The sequence below is a fragment of the Solanum verrucosum genome, unplaced genomic scaffold, assembly GCF_900185275.1.
Source record: "Solanum verrucosum unplaced genomic scaffold, falcon-dt-bn FXZP01000103.1, whole genome shotgun sequence".
NCBI classification, from domain to species: domain Eukaryota; kingdom Viridiplantae; phylum Streptophyta; class Magnoliopsida; order Solanales; family Solanaceae; genus Solanum; species Solanum verrucosum.
In genome coordinates, this window is record NW_026020048.1 from 7,206,498 (window position 1) to 7,219,281 (window position 12,784).

A 12,784-nucleotide genomic window follows, 5' to 3' on the forward strand; every position below is an offset into this window, starting at 1 on the left:
AGTATCAAAAGATTTCTCATTTATCAAAAAATAAATATATATATATAACAAAATTAAATAATAAAATAATAAAATAAGATTTTTTCAAGTAATTTAAGTTATCTTTTCAAATTAGCCAACCTTTAAATCCGTCGGTTAACCGCGTGTTAGCGGATTCTCTAAGATGCCTAAACCCTTTCTTAGAGAATTATTTGAACTCTTACCCGACTCTGGTTTATTAAATGTTTTATTTAAAATATTTCCTTTCAAAAAATTCCTTTTAAAATGGTTTTCTTAATTTTTCCTAAAGAATTAAGTGGCGACTCCAAATAACTCATTTTTCCAAAACATAACAAAAGTTGCCAAAGTTGCGAAATTGGTTTCGAAACCTTAGTTTTCGAAATCAGGTCGTAACAATTGTCAAATTTATGATTAAAATAACTAAACATTAATTAATAACTAATTTCAATACTAACTAATGAAGAATAAAATGGAAGAACATTTTAAAGTAATCTTGAAAATTGAACAATTAAGTTAATTTAAAAAATAAATAAATCAACAATTCAATTAATTTAAAATAAATTATACTACTAATATAGAACTTTTGTTGTTGTAAACAGGTTCTTCGTAATTTGAACTCCCTCTTCCTTTCTCTCTCTCCTTTTTCTAGTCTGCATATAGGCTTTTGAGTCGATTTTTTAAAATTGAGTTCGTATTTGTTAGATTAAAAACAAAAAAGAAGTAAAAAGTATAATTAAATTTTCCGAAAATGTTAATTTTGTATTAGAAAACATAATTAAGTGATTTAAGTAGAAGTTGTACACTGCTTCGCCAAAGGATAAATTTGCAGAAACTGCTCATCTTTTCCGTTGATGTAGCTTCTGAATCCAGAGACCAGAATAGCTATTCTTGGTTTTCCCTAGTTATATGAATCTTGAGTTTTTACTTTTTTTTATTTTATATTTTTGGTTGAGATTTGCCTCTTTTGCTTTCTTTTTTTTAGTAATTTAACATTTGATATTGGTGTAAATTCCAACGGCTCATATACCAGGAGGAGACTAGTATTATTATCTGTATTCTGGAATGTCGAATTGCTCTATTGTTTTTCTCTAAACAGATATACATTTATTCATATTGAAGACGAAGACAGATTCGGATCAGACAAGTTCAACACCATGTTATGCATTAACAGAGAATGATTCAACTAGCTATGGTTAGGTCTTTATGACTATATGATATGAATTGCATTCATCCAGATAACATCCACAACGCCTTCTGCTACCTTGCTGGAGACTTGCCAGGGAAGTCTCGATATTCATGAAAACTGGTTTCCGCATTATTATTACATAAAACTTATAAATATTGATACCAAAAGGAAATAAAAACACGTACATGCACACACACAGAGAGAGATGAAATTATACAAAAACGTAGAGACTAATCATCCCATTACATCACTGTGGAGAGAACTTGCTTAGAATTTTTGAAGGACACTAGTTGTGGTGGTGAGAACACAAGTATGTACTCATGCTACTTTGAGGAGTGTATCCGTTCGTCGGCCTGGCTACTCTTCCTCAATTTCTTCTTCTTCTTGTTGATGCCTCTTTTCTGTTTCTTCCTCCTGTCTCCTAGCTTCTTCTTCTTGTCTTTCAGCTTCCTCTTGCCTTCCCCTCTCTGCCTCTCTTGCTGCCTCTTCTTCCCTCCTCCTTGATTCCTCCTCTTGTCTCCTTGATTCTTCCTCTTCCTGCTTCCTTCTTGTTTCTGCTTCTTCTGCCTCTCTTTGTGCTTCTTCCTCCTGTTGCCTTTTTGCTGCTTCTTCCTCCCCTCTCCTTCTTGCCTCTCTCTCTGCTTCTTCTTCCTGTTGCCTCCTCTTTGTTTCCTCCTTTTCTTCCTCCTGTCTCTTTGCTTCTTCCTCTTCTCTCCTTGCTTGCTCTGCCTCTCTTTGTGCTTCTTCCTCCTGTTGCCTTTTTGCTGCTTCTTCCTCCCCTCTCCTTCTTGCCTCTCTCTCTGCTTCTTCTTCCTGTTGCCTCCTCTTTTCTTCCTCCTGTCTCTTTGCTTCTTCCTCCTCCTGCCTTCTTTTTTCTGCTTCTTCCTCTTCTCTCCTTGCTTGCTCTGCCTCTCTTTGTGCTGCTTCCTGTCTTTCCCTTTCCTGTTCTTCTTGTCTTTTCCTAGCTTCCTCTTCTTCCTGTCTCCTCCTAATTTCCTCTTCCTGCCTTTTGGCTTCTTCCTCTTCCCTTTTCCTTGCTTCTTCCTCTTGTCTCTTCCTTTTTTCCTCTTTCTCCTTTGCTTCCTCCTCTTCTCTTTTTCTTGCTTCCTCTGCTTCTTTCTCTCTTTTCTCTTCTTCAGCCTTTCTTGCCTCTTCCTCTTCTTTCCTCCTCTCTTCTTCCCCTTTCTTCTTTGCTTCCTCCTCCTCCTCCCTCCTCCTTTCTTCCTCCATCAACCTCTTCTCTTCCTCAGCACAAGATGTACACTCCAGTATAACTGAATCACCCTGTGCTTCAAGAATCTGATGCATAGTTGTGTTAGCCACATTGAAAGATGCTTCCAAGATGTGCCTATCCAATGTTCGGAGGACTGAAGCTCTCCCCGTTAGGTACTGAGGATGATGTTTCTTTGTAGTTGTACTAAATCCCACATACACAAATGAATTGTTATTGAATGCCATTTGAGCCATAGGATGAAACCGTGGCACAACAAATACATCTCCTTCTTCCACTTTAAACCTCATGTTTTTACACTCTTGCCCTGTTCCACTGTTTGAGCAAACTACCCTCACCATTCCTTCTCCTTGAATTGCTATTCCAATTTCAGAAGCCATTGGATTCCAATGTGGCCCCATCATTGATCCTTTCGTTAAGTTCACTACGTAAATGCCAATTTGCGAACCCTTTAAAGCCGGCAATTTCTTCCTGTTTATTACAGTGCTCCACCCGTTGCAATTCTCAAAATCTGGTTTCTCTTGGAATACATTGAACAATTTAGAACTCTTCTTTTTATTCCTTTGGTTGTCAAAGAAACTATAACTGCCCCTTCCTAAAACAGTTTTCATGAATTGAGCCTCCATTTCCCATAAGTTGTTCTTCTTCTTCTTCTTAGTTGACTTTGGCACACCATGCACTATAGCTGGTACTTCTGTTCCAGCCAACACTTCTTCTATCACATCTTCTGGTACCTTCACCAACAAAATTTTACATCAATTAAAATTACTCCCCAACAAGATGGACTCTTTTTATTAATGTGTCAATTCAAACTACGTCACACTAGTTGGGATAAAAGAAAACCAAACAATATTTGGAACTATATATATATATGAGTACATACAATCAAGATCTAACTTCCCATATCAGGCTAATACATCTTGATCACAGCTATGACTAAGTGATGTCCTTTTAATGTGTTTTTAAAGACGCGAATTTATGATCAAAAAAGCATTGATTGTTCTATGATTATGGAAGTTGGCTAATCACTAAGGTCTAATTATATAATTATAGTTGTTAAACCGTGATCATCTCATCTAAAAGATTAGGTTGCTAAGGAGATCACAGTTTTATTAGTTAATGATATTGTCAATAGTAGCCACTACTATATATATATATATTGTAAAATACAGATTCATCTTGAATTAAAAGGAGTAGGGAGTTCATACATGAAATGCCGCTTGGAGGACTTTCTTGTCGAATCCAAGAACCATTTTACGGATGCTGGAGTAGGGTCCATTCAGTGATTCCTGTATATTATATTAGCAAGAAATATTCATCCTTAATGATCAAAATGGTGAAATATAAATTAACGATTAATTAAGTGTTTAAGAAGAGGAAATAAATATTACTCGCAAATCATCCCCTGAATTGGGAAAGATGGAATAAACTCTAAGTTTCTGTCTGATAGGGTCTAAGTTGCTCTCTAAGAAGAAAATAGATCCAAAAGGCAGCCTGAAAACATCTCCTATTCTTAAATCCACTGATTTCTCTTCATTTTCATTCATCCAAGTTAGCTTCCCCGACCCTAACATATTTCCACAACAACCAAAAAAATCAACATAAATAGTTGAATTTTTAACTAAACACATAAATGATGGGAAATCAAGTTATTATCCCATTTTTCAGATTTCAGATGAGTTCCTAGATAATATCGCAATCAACTATAAAAATAAGAGATTTGAAAATATATATGAATACCAGTGTGGACATAAAAGACCATATCTGAATGTAGAACAACAGGAAGGAAGAGGGAGTTGGGTTCCAATGTGATGAATTGAAGATGATAGGATCCAGTAGTTCCATCAGCTACTATGACTGATGAGACTTCACCATTTTCAGTTGAAATAACTGTTTTTCTTTCTGCTCTTTTAACCAGAGGACCTTCATTTTCTCTTTTAGCTCTTACATCGACACATACATAACTGATGATAATCATAAGCAGTAGAAACTTAAACAAGATTTTGCAACATTGAATCGACAAACAATTTTTCACCGACATTATATTGCTGTTTATTTTTTCTTAACAAAAAATATGGACAGTGTTGAAAAGGGGGAGTTTTGAAGAAGTAAAGGTGTGAGTTACGTGGCATTTGCATGGACAGGTGCTTCTTCAACATGACACGTGCTCATCCAATTCCATGCAATGTTTTTTTTTTTTTTTGACTCTTTCAGCTTAGGAGTTTATCTTCTCTTTGAGTTCGTTTGGCCAAATATCCTTATTTTTCTCATTTGGAGACCTACTTTTTTGAAATTATTTGATGATTATACGCTGTCTATTTTTAGTTGTCATGATTTTTTTAGAATGAAACGTTAAGAATTTTAATTGATATTTTATAATATATTTTTTCATTATATTGACATATAAAAAATTATAATTTATAGTACTTTTTGTATAATTTTTTTGTTTAAAATATCAATATAATATAATATAATTTAACTTTATCGACTTTCGAATAGTGCAACATGACAGATAAAAATAGACGGGAGTATATGAATGCAACTTATTTGATGTAGTTAAGTAACTACTTTGATGATCTAAGCGCTGTGAATTTTTAATTTAACAGACGGAAAGTTAATCTCTCTTAATTAAGAAACATTCTTTATTTTTGAAAGGTAAGTTAATTAATCACAATTTGAAGCAAAATTGGAATATACGAAATTAATTTAAATTTTTAAAAACTATACGATCAATATTTAAAGTCAAAGTTCTTTTCATATGAATACAATGAAGGATACTGAATATAATTGGAAAAATTATGCGGTTAAATAAATTTATATTACTTAATTACTCATCATAGTTATAGTTTGCTATAATTACCACTCACGACTGATATTATACATTAATTATGCGGGCTGACTTTGAGTTTGTATAATTTGTCACGTTTGTATATGTATAATTCACCAAAATATACAAAATACATATGTATAATATACAATTATCTAACCTATATACATATACAATTCACCTCTCTCCCACTCTCTTCCCTCTCTCGCTCGCCTCTCTCCTCCCTCTCCCAATCTCGCTTGCCATATATACAAATGCATATGTATAATATACAATTATCTAATCTATATACATATACAATTCACCTTTTTCCACTCTTTGCCCCCTCTCTCTCCCAGTCTCGCTCGCCTTTCTCCTCCATATAACATGTAGCTACGAATTGTAATTATCAAACTATAGCTATGGATAGTAATTAGGCAATTTTTGAGTGGCTATATGTGAAAGTTCCCCAATATAAAACTGTTCATGGCCATCATTGGTTAGGCCTAATCTCCTTAGTAACTGGAAGTGGGCCTCAAATTTCCTTGTCCATCCATCCATCCACAAGGTCCGGGTCTAAATTGTGGAGAGGCCCAATTTTCATAATTTACACATTTATGTGTATTGATAAAAAGTAATAAATGGGCCATTTACTTTTTAGCCCATTGACTTAATCAACTTTTGCTATATAGGCCCTTATAAAATCACCAATAAGCCTACCTAGCTCGTACCAACATATTTAGTCTTTCATAGTTCTTTGTTTACTATGTACAGTAATAAAAAGGGAAAATCATAGGATTAATCAAGAAGGTGTAACTTTTCTAAATTAATAAAAAGTTGTTCCAATTATCATCTCCTGTAAGCATCATGAGATAAATAAAATTAATATAAGTTACACATTTTATACTAATTTCTAGGTATATGCCTTCATGACTGTTTAATTTTATTTCTATGAACTTTGGGTCCACATTGTCAAATTTTTCTAAGCCCCTTAGATGCAAGAGTGGAAAAACAAAAATAAACATAGAGACATGTGAAACGTGGGAAGCCAGAGTAAGGCTAGCTATATGATAGAAAAAGTTGATGAATCTATAGAGGGTATTTTGCAAAGTGAAATCGACGTATCCTAATAATTCATTTAAATATAGAATAGGTCCACCATTCATATATGTTTTTGCCTTTCACCTTTTTGTTTAGCTATATTAATCACATACAAGATACCCTATCGATTACACTTTATATCTCCACCACCACCCCTTCCTCATCCGCGCAATCGACAAATTATTCAATTAAATTGTTGAATTGTGTAAAATGAGTCACAAAAAAATTTATATTATTAGAGATGTGATACGTTTTGATGTATTAATTTATTTTAGGTTTTCAATATGTATGTCTTTATATGAGGAGATGATTTTATTTTAGGGATTAGACATGAATATTTTGTTGACGAGTACTAACAAAGAGATTCATTTATTGGGAATTTGTCTATTCTTTTTTCTTGCATTTCGATTATTTCATTAGGTACCTCTTTAAGAAATCACCTAGTGGTATTTTTTTTAAGCTAAATTATGAATTTTGATATCCCATAGTATTCCCTGGTTTCATTAACCTGACTAGACCACACCTATGGGTGTCTATTCAAAGGCGCCAACTACAACATCACATCTAACATATTTGACATGTGTAATTCTACAAATTAAATTTAACAAAGGTATAGTATACGCATGCAAATTTGATTCCTACCTTGAGAGATAGAAATATTTTTCTAATAAATCCTTAGATCAAATAAAATCAGTTTGAGAAAAAAAAAAAAGAGAATAAATCAAGACACCACTTAATAATTTGAACTTTTAAAATTTTTAGTCATAAGCTTATTATTAAAATCTAATATTTATTGAGATTTCAATAAATTTTTATATACATCATATCGAAAGTGAGGAACTCATAGCCAAAAGGCTACATTCGTCTCTCGCTCTTTTCACTAGTGAGCTTAATATTTGGAGATAGAACAATTTTGTTGATTTATTTTATTTTAGTTTTCAACAAACTTTATATTATATCCTAAAAAATAAGAAGAAAAAAAGTGTTTTTTTTTTTTGATAAGTCATAAAAGCATGGGTGGATGATCTCCACAAGTAGTGTGTTTAGTGGCATTTATTTTAGGGAGAGTTGTATGTCCAAAATGGTGGTATGACACATCTTTTTCTTTGATTGAATTGTATTAATCACAACACAGAATCTCAACCCATCTTTTTCTTTTGTATCTTTGAAGCTTCTTCTACCTTTTCCACCGCGATATGTCCCATCTACTCACGAACCTTAACTCCTAAGTACTTGACTTTTTTCTTTATATTTTGGAACTACTATTCATTTCTCCTTTTTTTATTTTCTTAAAATCACGTTTATATATGAAAATGTTTTGTTATACTATCATTAATTTTTCTTTCTTTTATCATATTTATCAATCAAACAACGGTGAAATCAGAATTTTCACTAAAAGAATGAAATATAAGAAACATTAAGAAAAAAAAAAGTCAAAAGAATTCAATATCTATTATATATACCTATGATAATAATTTTGAAATATATGTACCATAATTTCCGGATAAAAAAGCCAAACCCCTTGCACCTCTCGAGAGATTGTGATTTACTTATTTCGATACGAAAACACTTATTTCGTTCTAAAATATTTTTGACTTTTTACTTTTCGAGAGCCAAATTACGCTATAACATTGACTGATGTTTTAAGATGTATTTTTTCAACATATCGATATAAGTAAAATTGTAATTTATCATACTTTTTGTGCAGTATTTAGCATATTTAATCTAATTTATCTTCAAAAACTGCTCAAATTGACTTTCGAGAAACAAAAAGTAACAACTATTATAGAACGGAAAAAATAGTATATAAACCACAACATAGATAAAAACAAGATTAACTAATTTATTCTCAATTCTTTAAATTTTATAAAAATTACTCGATCCTTATATTTTACGATGAGAGTGAATAACTATGGCCGGCCATCATAGTTATCACTTTATCATAATTTAAGAGTCGTTTTCAAACTTAAGTGAGAATATTTCTCTCATGAGTACTTCCCGTGACGTCATTAGAGAAAATTATACATGAAAAAGTTGGTTTGATTTTCGTTATATTCGAAAAGATGGACAAATTAATGGGAGATGCTTTGCATGATTGAATGAGATGTTACAGTAGTTTCACTATCAATACTTTGTCAATCCTTATATTAACATCTCCTATTCAAAAAAATTAATAAAAAGAATAACAAAGTGATGCTAAATAATGCAAAGTTGAACCCTCATCCCCACTTGTAACAAATATGAGGTTGCCTAATTGTCTAAGTGCTATCCCCTTTGCCATATAGAGAATTTTTGTTTTTTTCGTTTCGATAGCACTAGCACTTTCCCTATTATTTGCTTTACGTGCTTATTTTTCTTTTATTTGAAACAGTATCTCTACCTTCATATAATAGAAATAGGAGGGGAGTCAAAAATACAATTTTTTTCTTTCAAAAAAAATCGCTGCCGCCCGAACAGCGATTTCGTCCAAATAATTTTCTTTTTATCAATTTTTTTTGCCTAACATCAGTGTCCCTGCAGTGTTTTTCTAAAAAAAGAAAAGAAATTTTGAAAATTAAAAGTTATTGTATTCAAATTGCTGCTATTTTTTTTTGAATAACTGCCTTTGGAAAATGAATTTCCTGCGGCATATGTACGGTTAAATGATTTTTTTAAAAAGAATTCCGTAAAATCGCTGCCTGGCAATTTTTTCTTTTTTTCAAGAAAATCACTGCTAGGAATTTAAAAAATATTTTATTCTTTTTGATAAAAATGCTGCTATAGCAGCGATTATAAATTATTATTTTTTTTTGAGAAAAATGCTGCAGGGCAGCAATGTTAAGGAAAAAAGAAAAAAAAAATTGGATGAAATCTCTGCTGGGGCAGCGATTTTATTTTAACGGAGTAACGCGTTAATTTTGTCAGAAGAAAATCGCTTCGTCAGGAGAGATTTTTCCCTTTTGGTTGATAAAAATTTAATATGTTTATGTTTTTTGAAAGAAAAAAGTTATTGTTTTGGCTCTGAACTCGTAGAAATAAGTCTACATACACACCATTTGAACTTTTTGAAGTATGAATGTCAACAAATAATATTATATTAATTTAAAAAAATGTCATTCGGGATGGCTCAGTTGGTTTGGAGGGTGGTTATCCACACGAATGATCTGGGACCGATTTCCCCCTCAATGCCTTCTGAGTCGAGTACTTGCCTAGTGCGATTTACATCCTTGTGTAGTTTATACGGAGACATCAAGAATTTACGTGTCCCGTATTATTGTTATCGTTTTATCAATTCTATCACTTAGCTTCATTCAGTCTTGTGTAAATTGATTTTGTGTTTTGTCCCCTCATTTTCCCCTCCCCCACCACCTACCAAGAAAAAGAAAGAGAAAAAAAACACTTCAACTTTAAAGACCCTTTCCCCCACCAATTGAGGCATATTATTTGCTGTAAAATGGTGACACCCACTATCTATGGTGCTAGCTTAGTTTTGTACATACCCAAACATACAAAAGAAAATAAAGCTTCACAAATTAAAGTTCATATATAGAGTATGATATGTCTTCCGATAAAATTATACTGTAGTAATTAATAAACTAGCTAGGTCTATAACTTAAATTTAACAAGTTCAACCTTTAATATTCAAATGATTGTTTATGAAATTTTACATATATATTTGTATAATCTATATCGAAAAATAATACTTCTTATATTTTATTAACTCTCTAGATCCACCTCCATCAACAACAGAAAGAAGACAACACAATAACACAAAAGCTAGGATTTGACTCCATTGTTGGTCATGTATAGAACTCATGTCCGGACAAGTTGAACTTTTTAATTTGCTATAATCACTTGGAAGAAACAAATAGCATAGGTCTACACCATATGCCTCCAATTAATTTTTTTAGAGAAAAAAACAAAATAGGCATTTTTTCAAAAAAATAATTAAGGTTTAATGTTATGGACCCCTTGATCTTTAACAATCATAAAGCTGAAGAAAGTCATGAAATATAACTTTAATTTGCTATAAAATTAACTTTGCTATGTTATCATTTATGTAAAAGCGATAATGATTTGTACAAAAAGATTAGCATAAAAATCTTGAATGATTACACCTTCATTGTATTGGATACTACTTTTAATAAGAGCGTTCAGACTATACCATATTTTTAAATAACTAAAAGTCGTGACCAGAGAGGAAAGAAATATTTATTAATGACTAAAATAAGGCTTGATTAAGACTTGACAACTTTCTATAATACTATTAAAATGCAACATATCAACTTGATTTGGAAACGAGTGCGTTGTAATCTCCTTAATTAATCTTAATATCATATCATGTTGACGTTTTTAATTGTAGAAAACAGTAGAAAGGTCATTTCAAAAGTTAATAAAGAAGCTTTTTTCATTCTTTCTTTATTTCTTTTTTAGTATGCTAGAATACTTTCTTTTTTGTTTTCCAATAAGTTATTTGTTGGCATGAAGAAGAGTGTTGAATGAAGCAATATAAAATTGACTCCCTGTAATTTACTAGGTCGCTGATTCAAGTTGTAAAATCATGGTTCATGATAAACAAGACCTAGACGTGCATGGACAAAAGATTATCCATCTAGTCTAATACGAAATGAAAGAATTGGTCAATTATGAGTGCACTATCACCCATTAACCAACAGAAGAATATATTCTCTTCATCTTCCTCTTTCTCTTCCTCCACCCAACGCGTGCCCTACGCGCATCCTTTATTCACTAGTAGCATACTATCATGCATATACATTTCAGACAAAAAGGAGTCTAGTGGGCCCAATAATGGGCTCACTTGTTGTAGGGCCCAATAATGTGGGCCTTTTTAGTGTTGGGAAATATTTTTTTACTTTATGAGGGTCTGCATTTGTTTAGTTAGGCCCGATTTGATCCGATCAGATCCAACGGTGACTTTTTGGACTAAGATGCTTGTTGTCAAGAAGGATCATCGGACGATCCATATGCGATCTCCAGAATCAAGGCTCATGGATTCGAATAAATTATTGATTAATGTAATGAATTATTTGGGTAAACTTTGTATTATATTATAACTAGTATTTAGTATGGGTAAATAAACAGGGACCCATCACTTTGCTTCACTGCTCAGCCCTTCTATTGTCTTTTGCTTCTTTTTGTGGACTTTCTTTCTGTGGGGCCTTCTACTTTTTTTTTTCTTTAGAGCTGTGGGCTATTATGCAACTTTAACAGCCCAAAAGTTGACCACCACTTTCTGTCATTTTCATTCACCCCTAATTTCAACTTTTAAACAAGAGAGTTTTGAGTTTTACTTATGTCCGTTAATTGTAAAATATTTTATAATAATTGATGATTGTCTGTTGGTTGAAGTTGTAGGTAACTAACTCTATAGTTAAAACTGCCTGACTTTGGCTTGGTAAATATCTGATTTGCTTTAGTTCGGAAAAGAAATAGTAATTGATAGTTGAGGTGTGTATTTTGATAAATAATTGGTGATAGTTTGAATATAAAATTCATAAGATTTAATACTTTAGGTGTGTTTTTTTTACGGTTAACTCTTTAAAAACACACATACATTTCTTATGGTCTTTCTTACTAGGAGTTGTAATTACCAATTGCACATCATGTTGGATCTGCCATGTTACTATCAAATAGGGTTTTCATACCAGAGCTAGCTTGAACTCGAAATTTTTGTCGAGCTACAGTCTTCTTTTATAAGGCAAAGTACGAGAGGGAACTTGACTACTGATTCCATTTCAATCCAAATTACTACCACGAGAAAGACATTAATTTACAGACGTCAAACGAATCGCAGCTTTAAAAGCAACTAATTTACGTACGTATATTGAGAAGTAAAATTAAATTTGTATACTCACTACTTTCTAGCAGCTCCCAATTAAACAGAGGAGGATATATATGACAAGTCTTCGGACTCGAAATTTTGGAAAAAACATGAGTAACTACTCTCTCTCCGTGTATCTTTATTTGTCCACTATACTATTTTTGAATGTCCAACAAATAAAATCAATTGAATTATTTTACCATTTTATGTCTATTCTACCCGAACTATTAAATACTATTCATTTTTAAACATTCCGATCATGACTTATATTTAAAAGGATGATTTGGTAAAATTAGTCCTATTATTTATTGCTTCTTAATCTATGTGTCAAGTTAATAATGGACAACTATTGTTGGACAAAGGAAGTATTTATTTGATGAACTAATACTCCTAATTAATCTGACTTTCATTCGAATCACACGAGTTAGGAAATTGTCATAGTTAAGTAAGCGCACTTCCATTTTAATTTATATTTTAGCTTCATTTTTAAAACATGAGAGTCAAGAATATTATGTTCAACTTTTGAAAATACTACTCCACGCACTGCCTAATATACAAGTATATACGTACTGTTAACAAAGCATCAGGGCATAATTAATTTGACATGCATTGCACATACTCTATTTTGCAATAACGTCG

General features: G+C 32.1%; 1 protein-coding gene across 1 annotated transcript; it reads right to left on the bottom strand.

Annotated features, from left to right (window-relative positions):
- Positions 1 to 1,543: 1,543 nt before the first annotated feature.
- Positions 1,544 to 4,458, bottom strand: LOC125822045 (vicilin-like seed storage protein At2g18540). Its single transcript, XM_049501421.1, has 4 exons — positions 4,158 to 4,458; positions 3,809 to 3,984; positions 3,626 to 3,706; positions 1,544 to 3,151 (listed from the first exon to the last, which is right to left on the bottom strand). Exons 1-4 carry the CDS (start codon positions 4,456 to 4,458, stop codon positions 1,544 to 1,546), a joined length of 2,166 nt encoding a protein of 721 aa, XP_049357378.1.
- Between the last annotated feature and the right edge of the window lie 8,326 nt (positions 4,459 to 12,784).

Bases quoted from the DNA above. Each gene is read 5' to 3' on its own strand.
- LOC125822045 (XM_049501421.1), bottom strand. From the start codon at position 4,458: ATGTCGGTGAAAAATTGTTTGTCGATTCAATGTTGCAAAATCTTGTTT. The intron at 3,985-4,157 runs GTATTCATATAT...GAAATATGTTAG, and splicing joins GGTCTTTTATGTCCACACTG to GGTCGGGGAAGCTAACTTGG. The intron at 3,707-3,808 runs GTAATATTTATT...TATAATATACAG, and splicing joins ATTCAGGGGATGATTTGCGA to GAATCACTGAATGGACCCTA.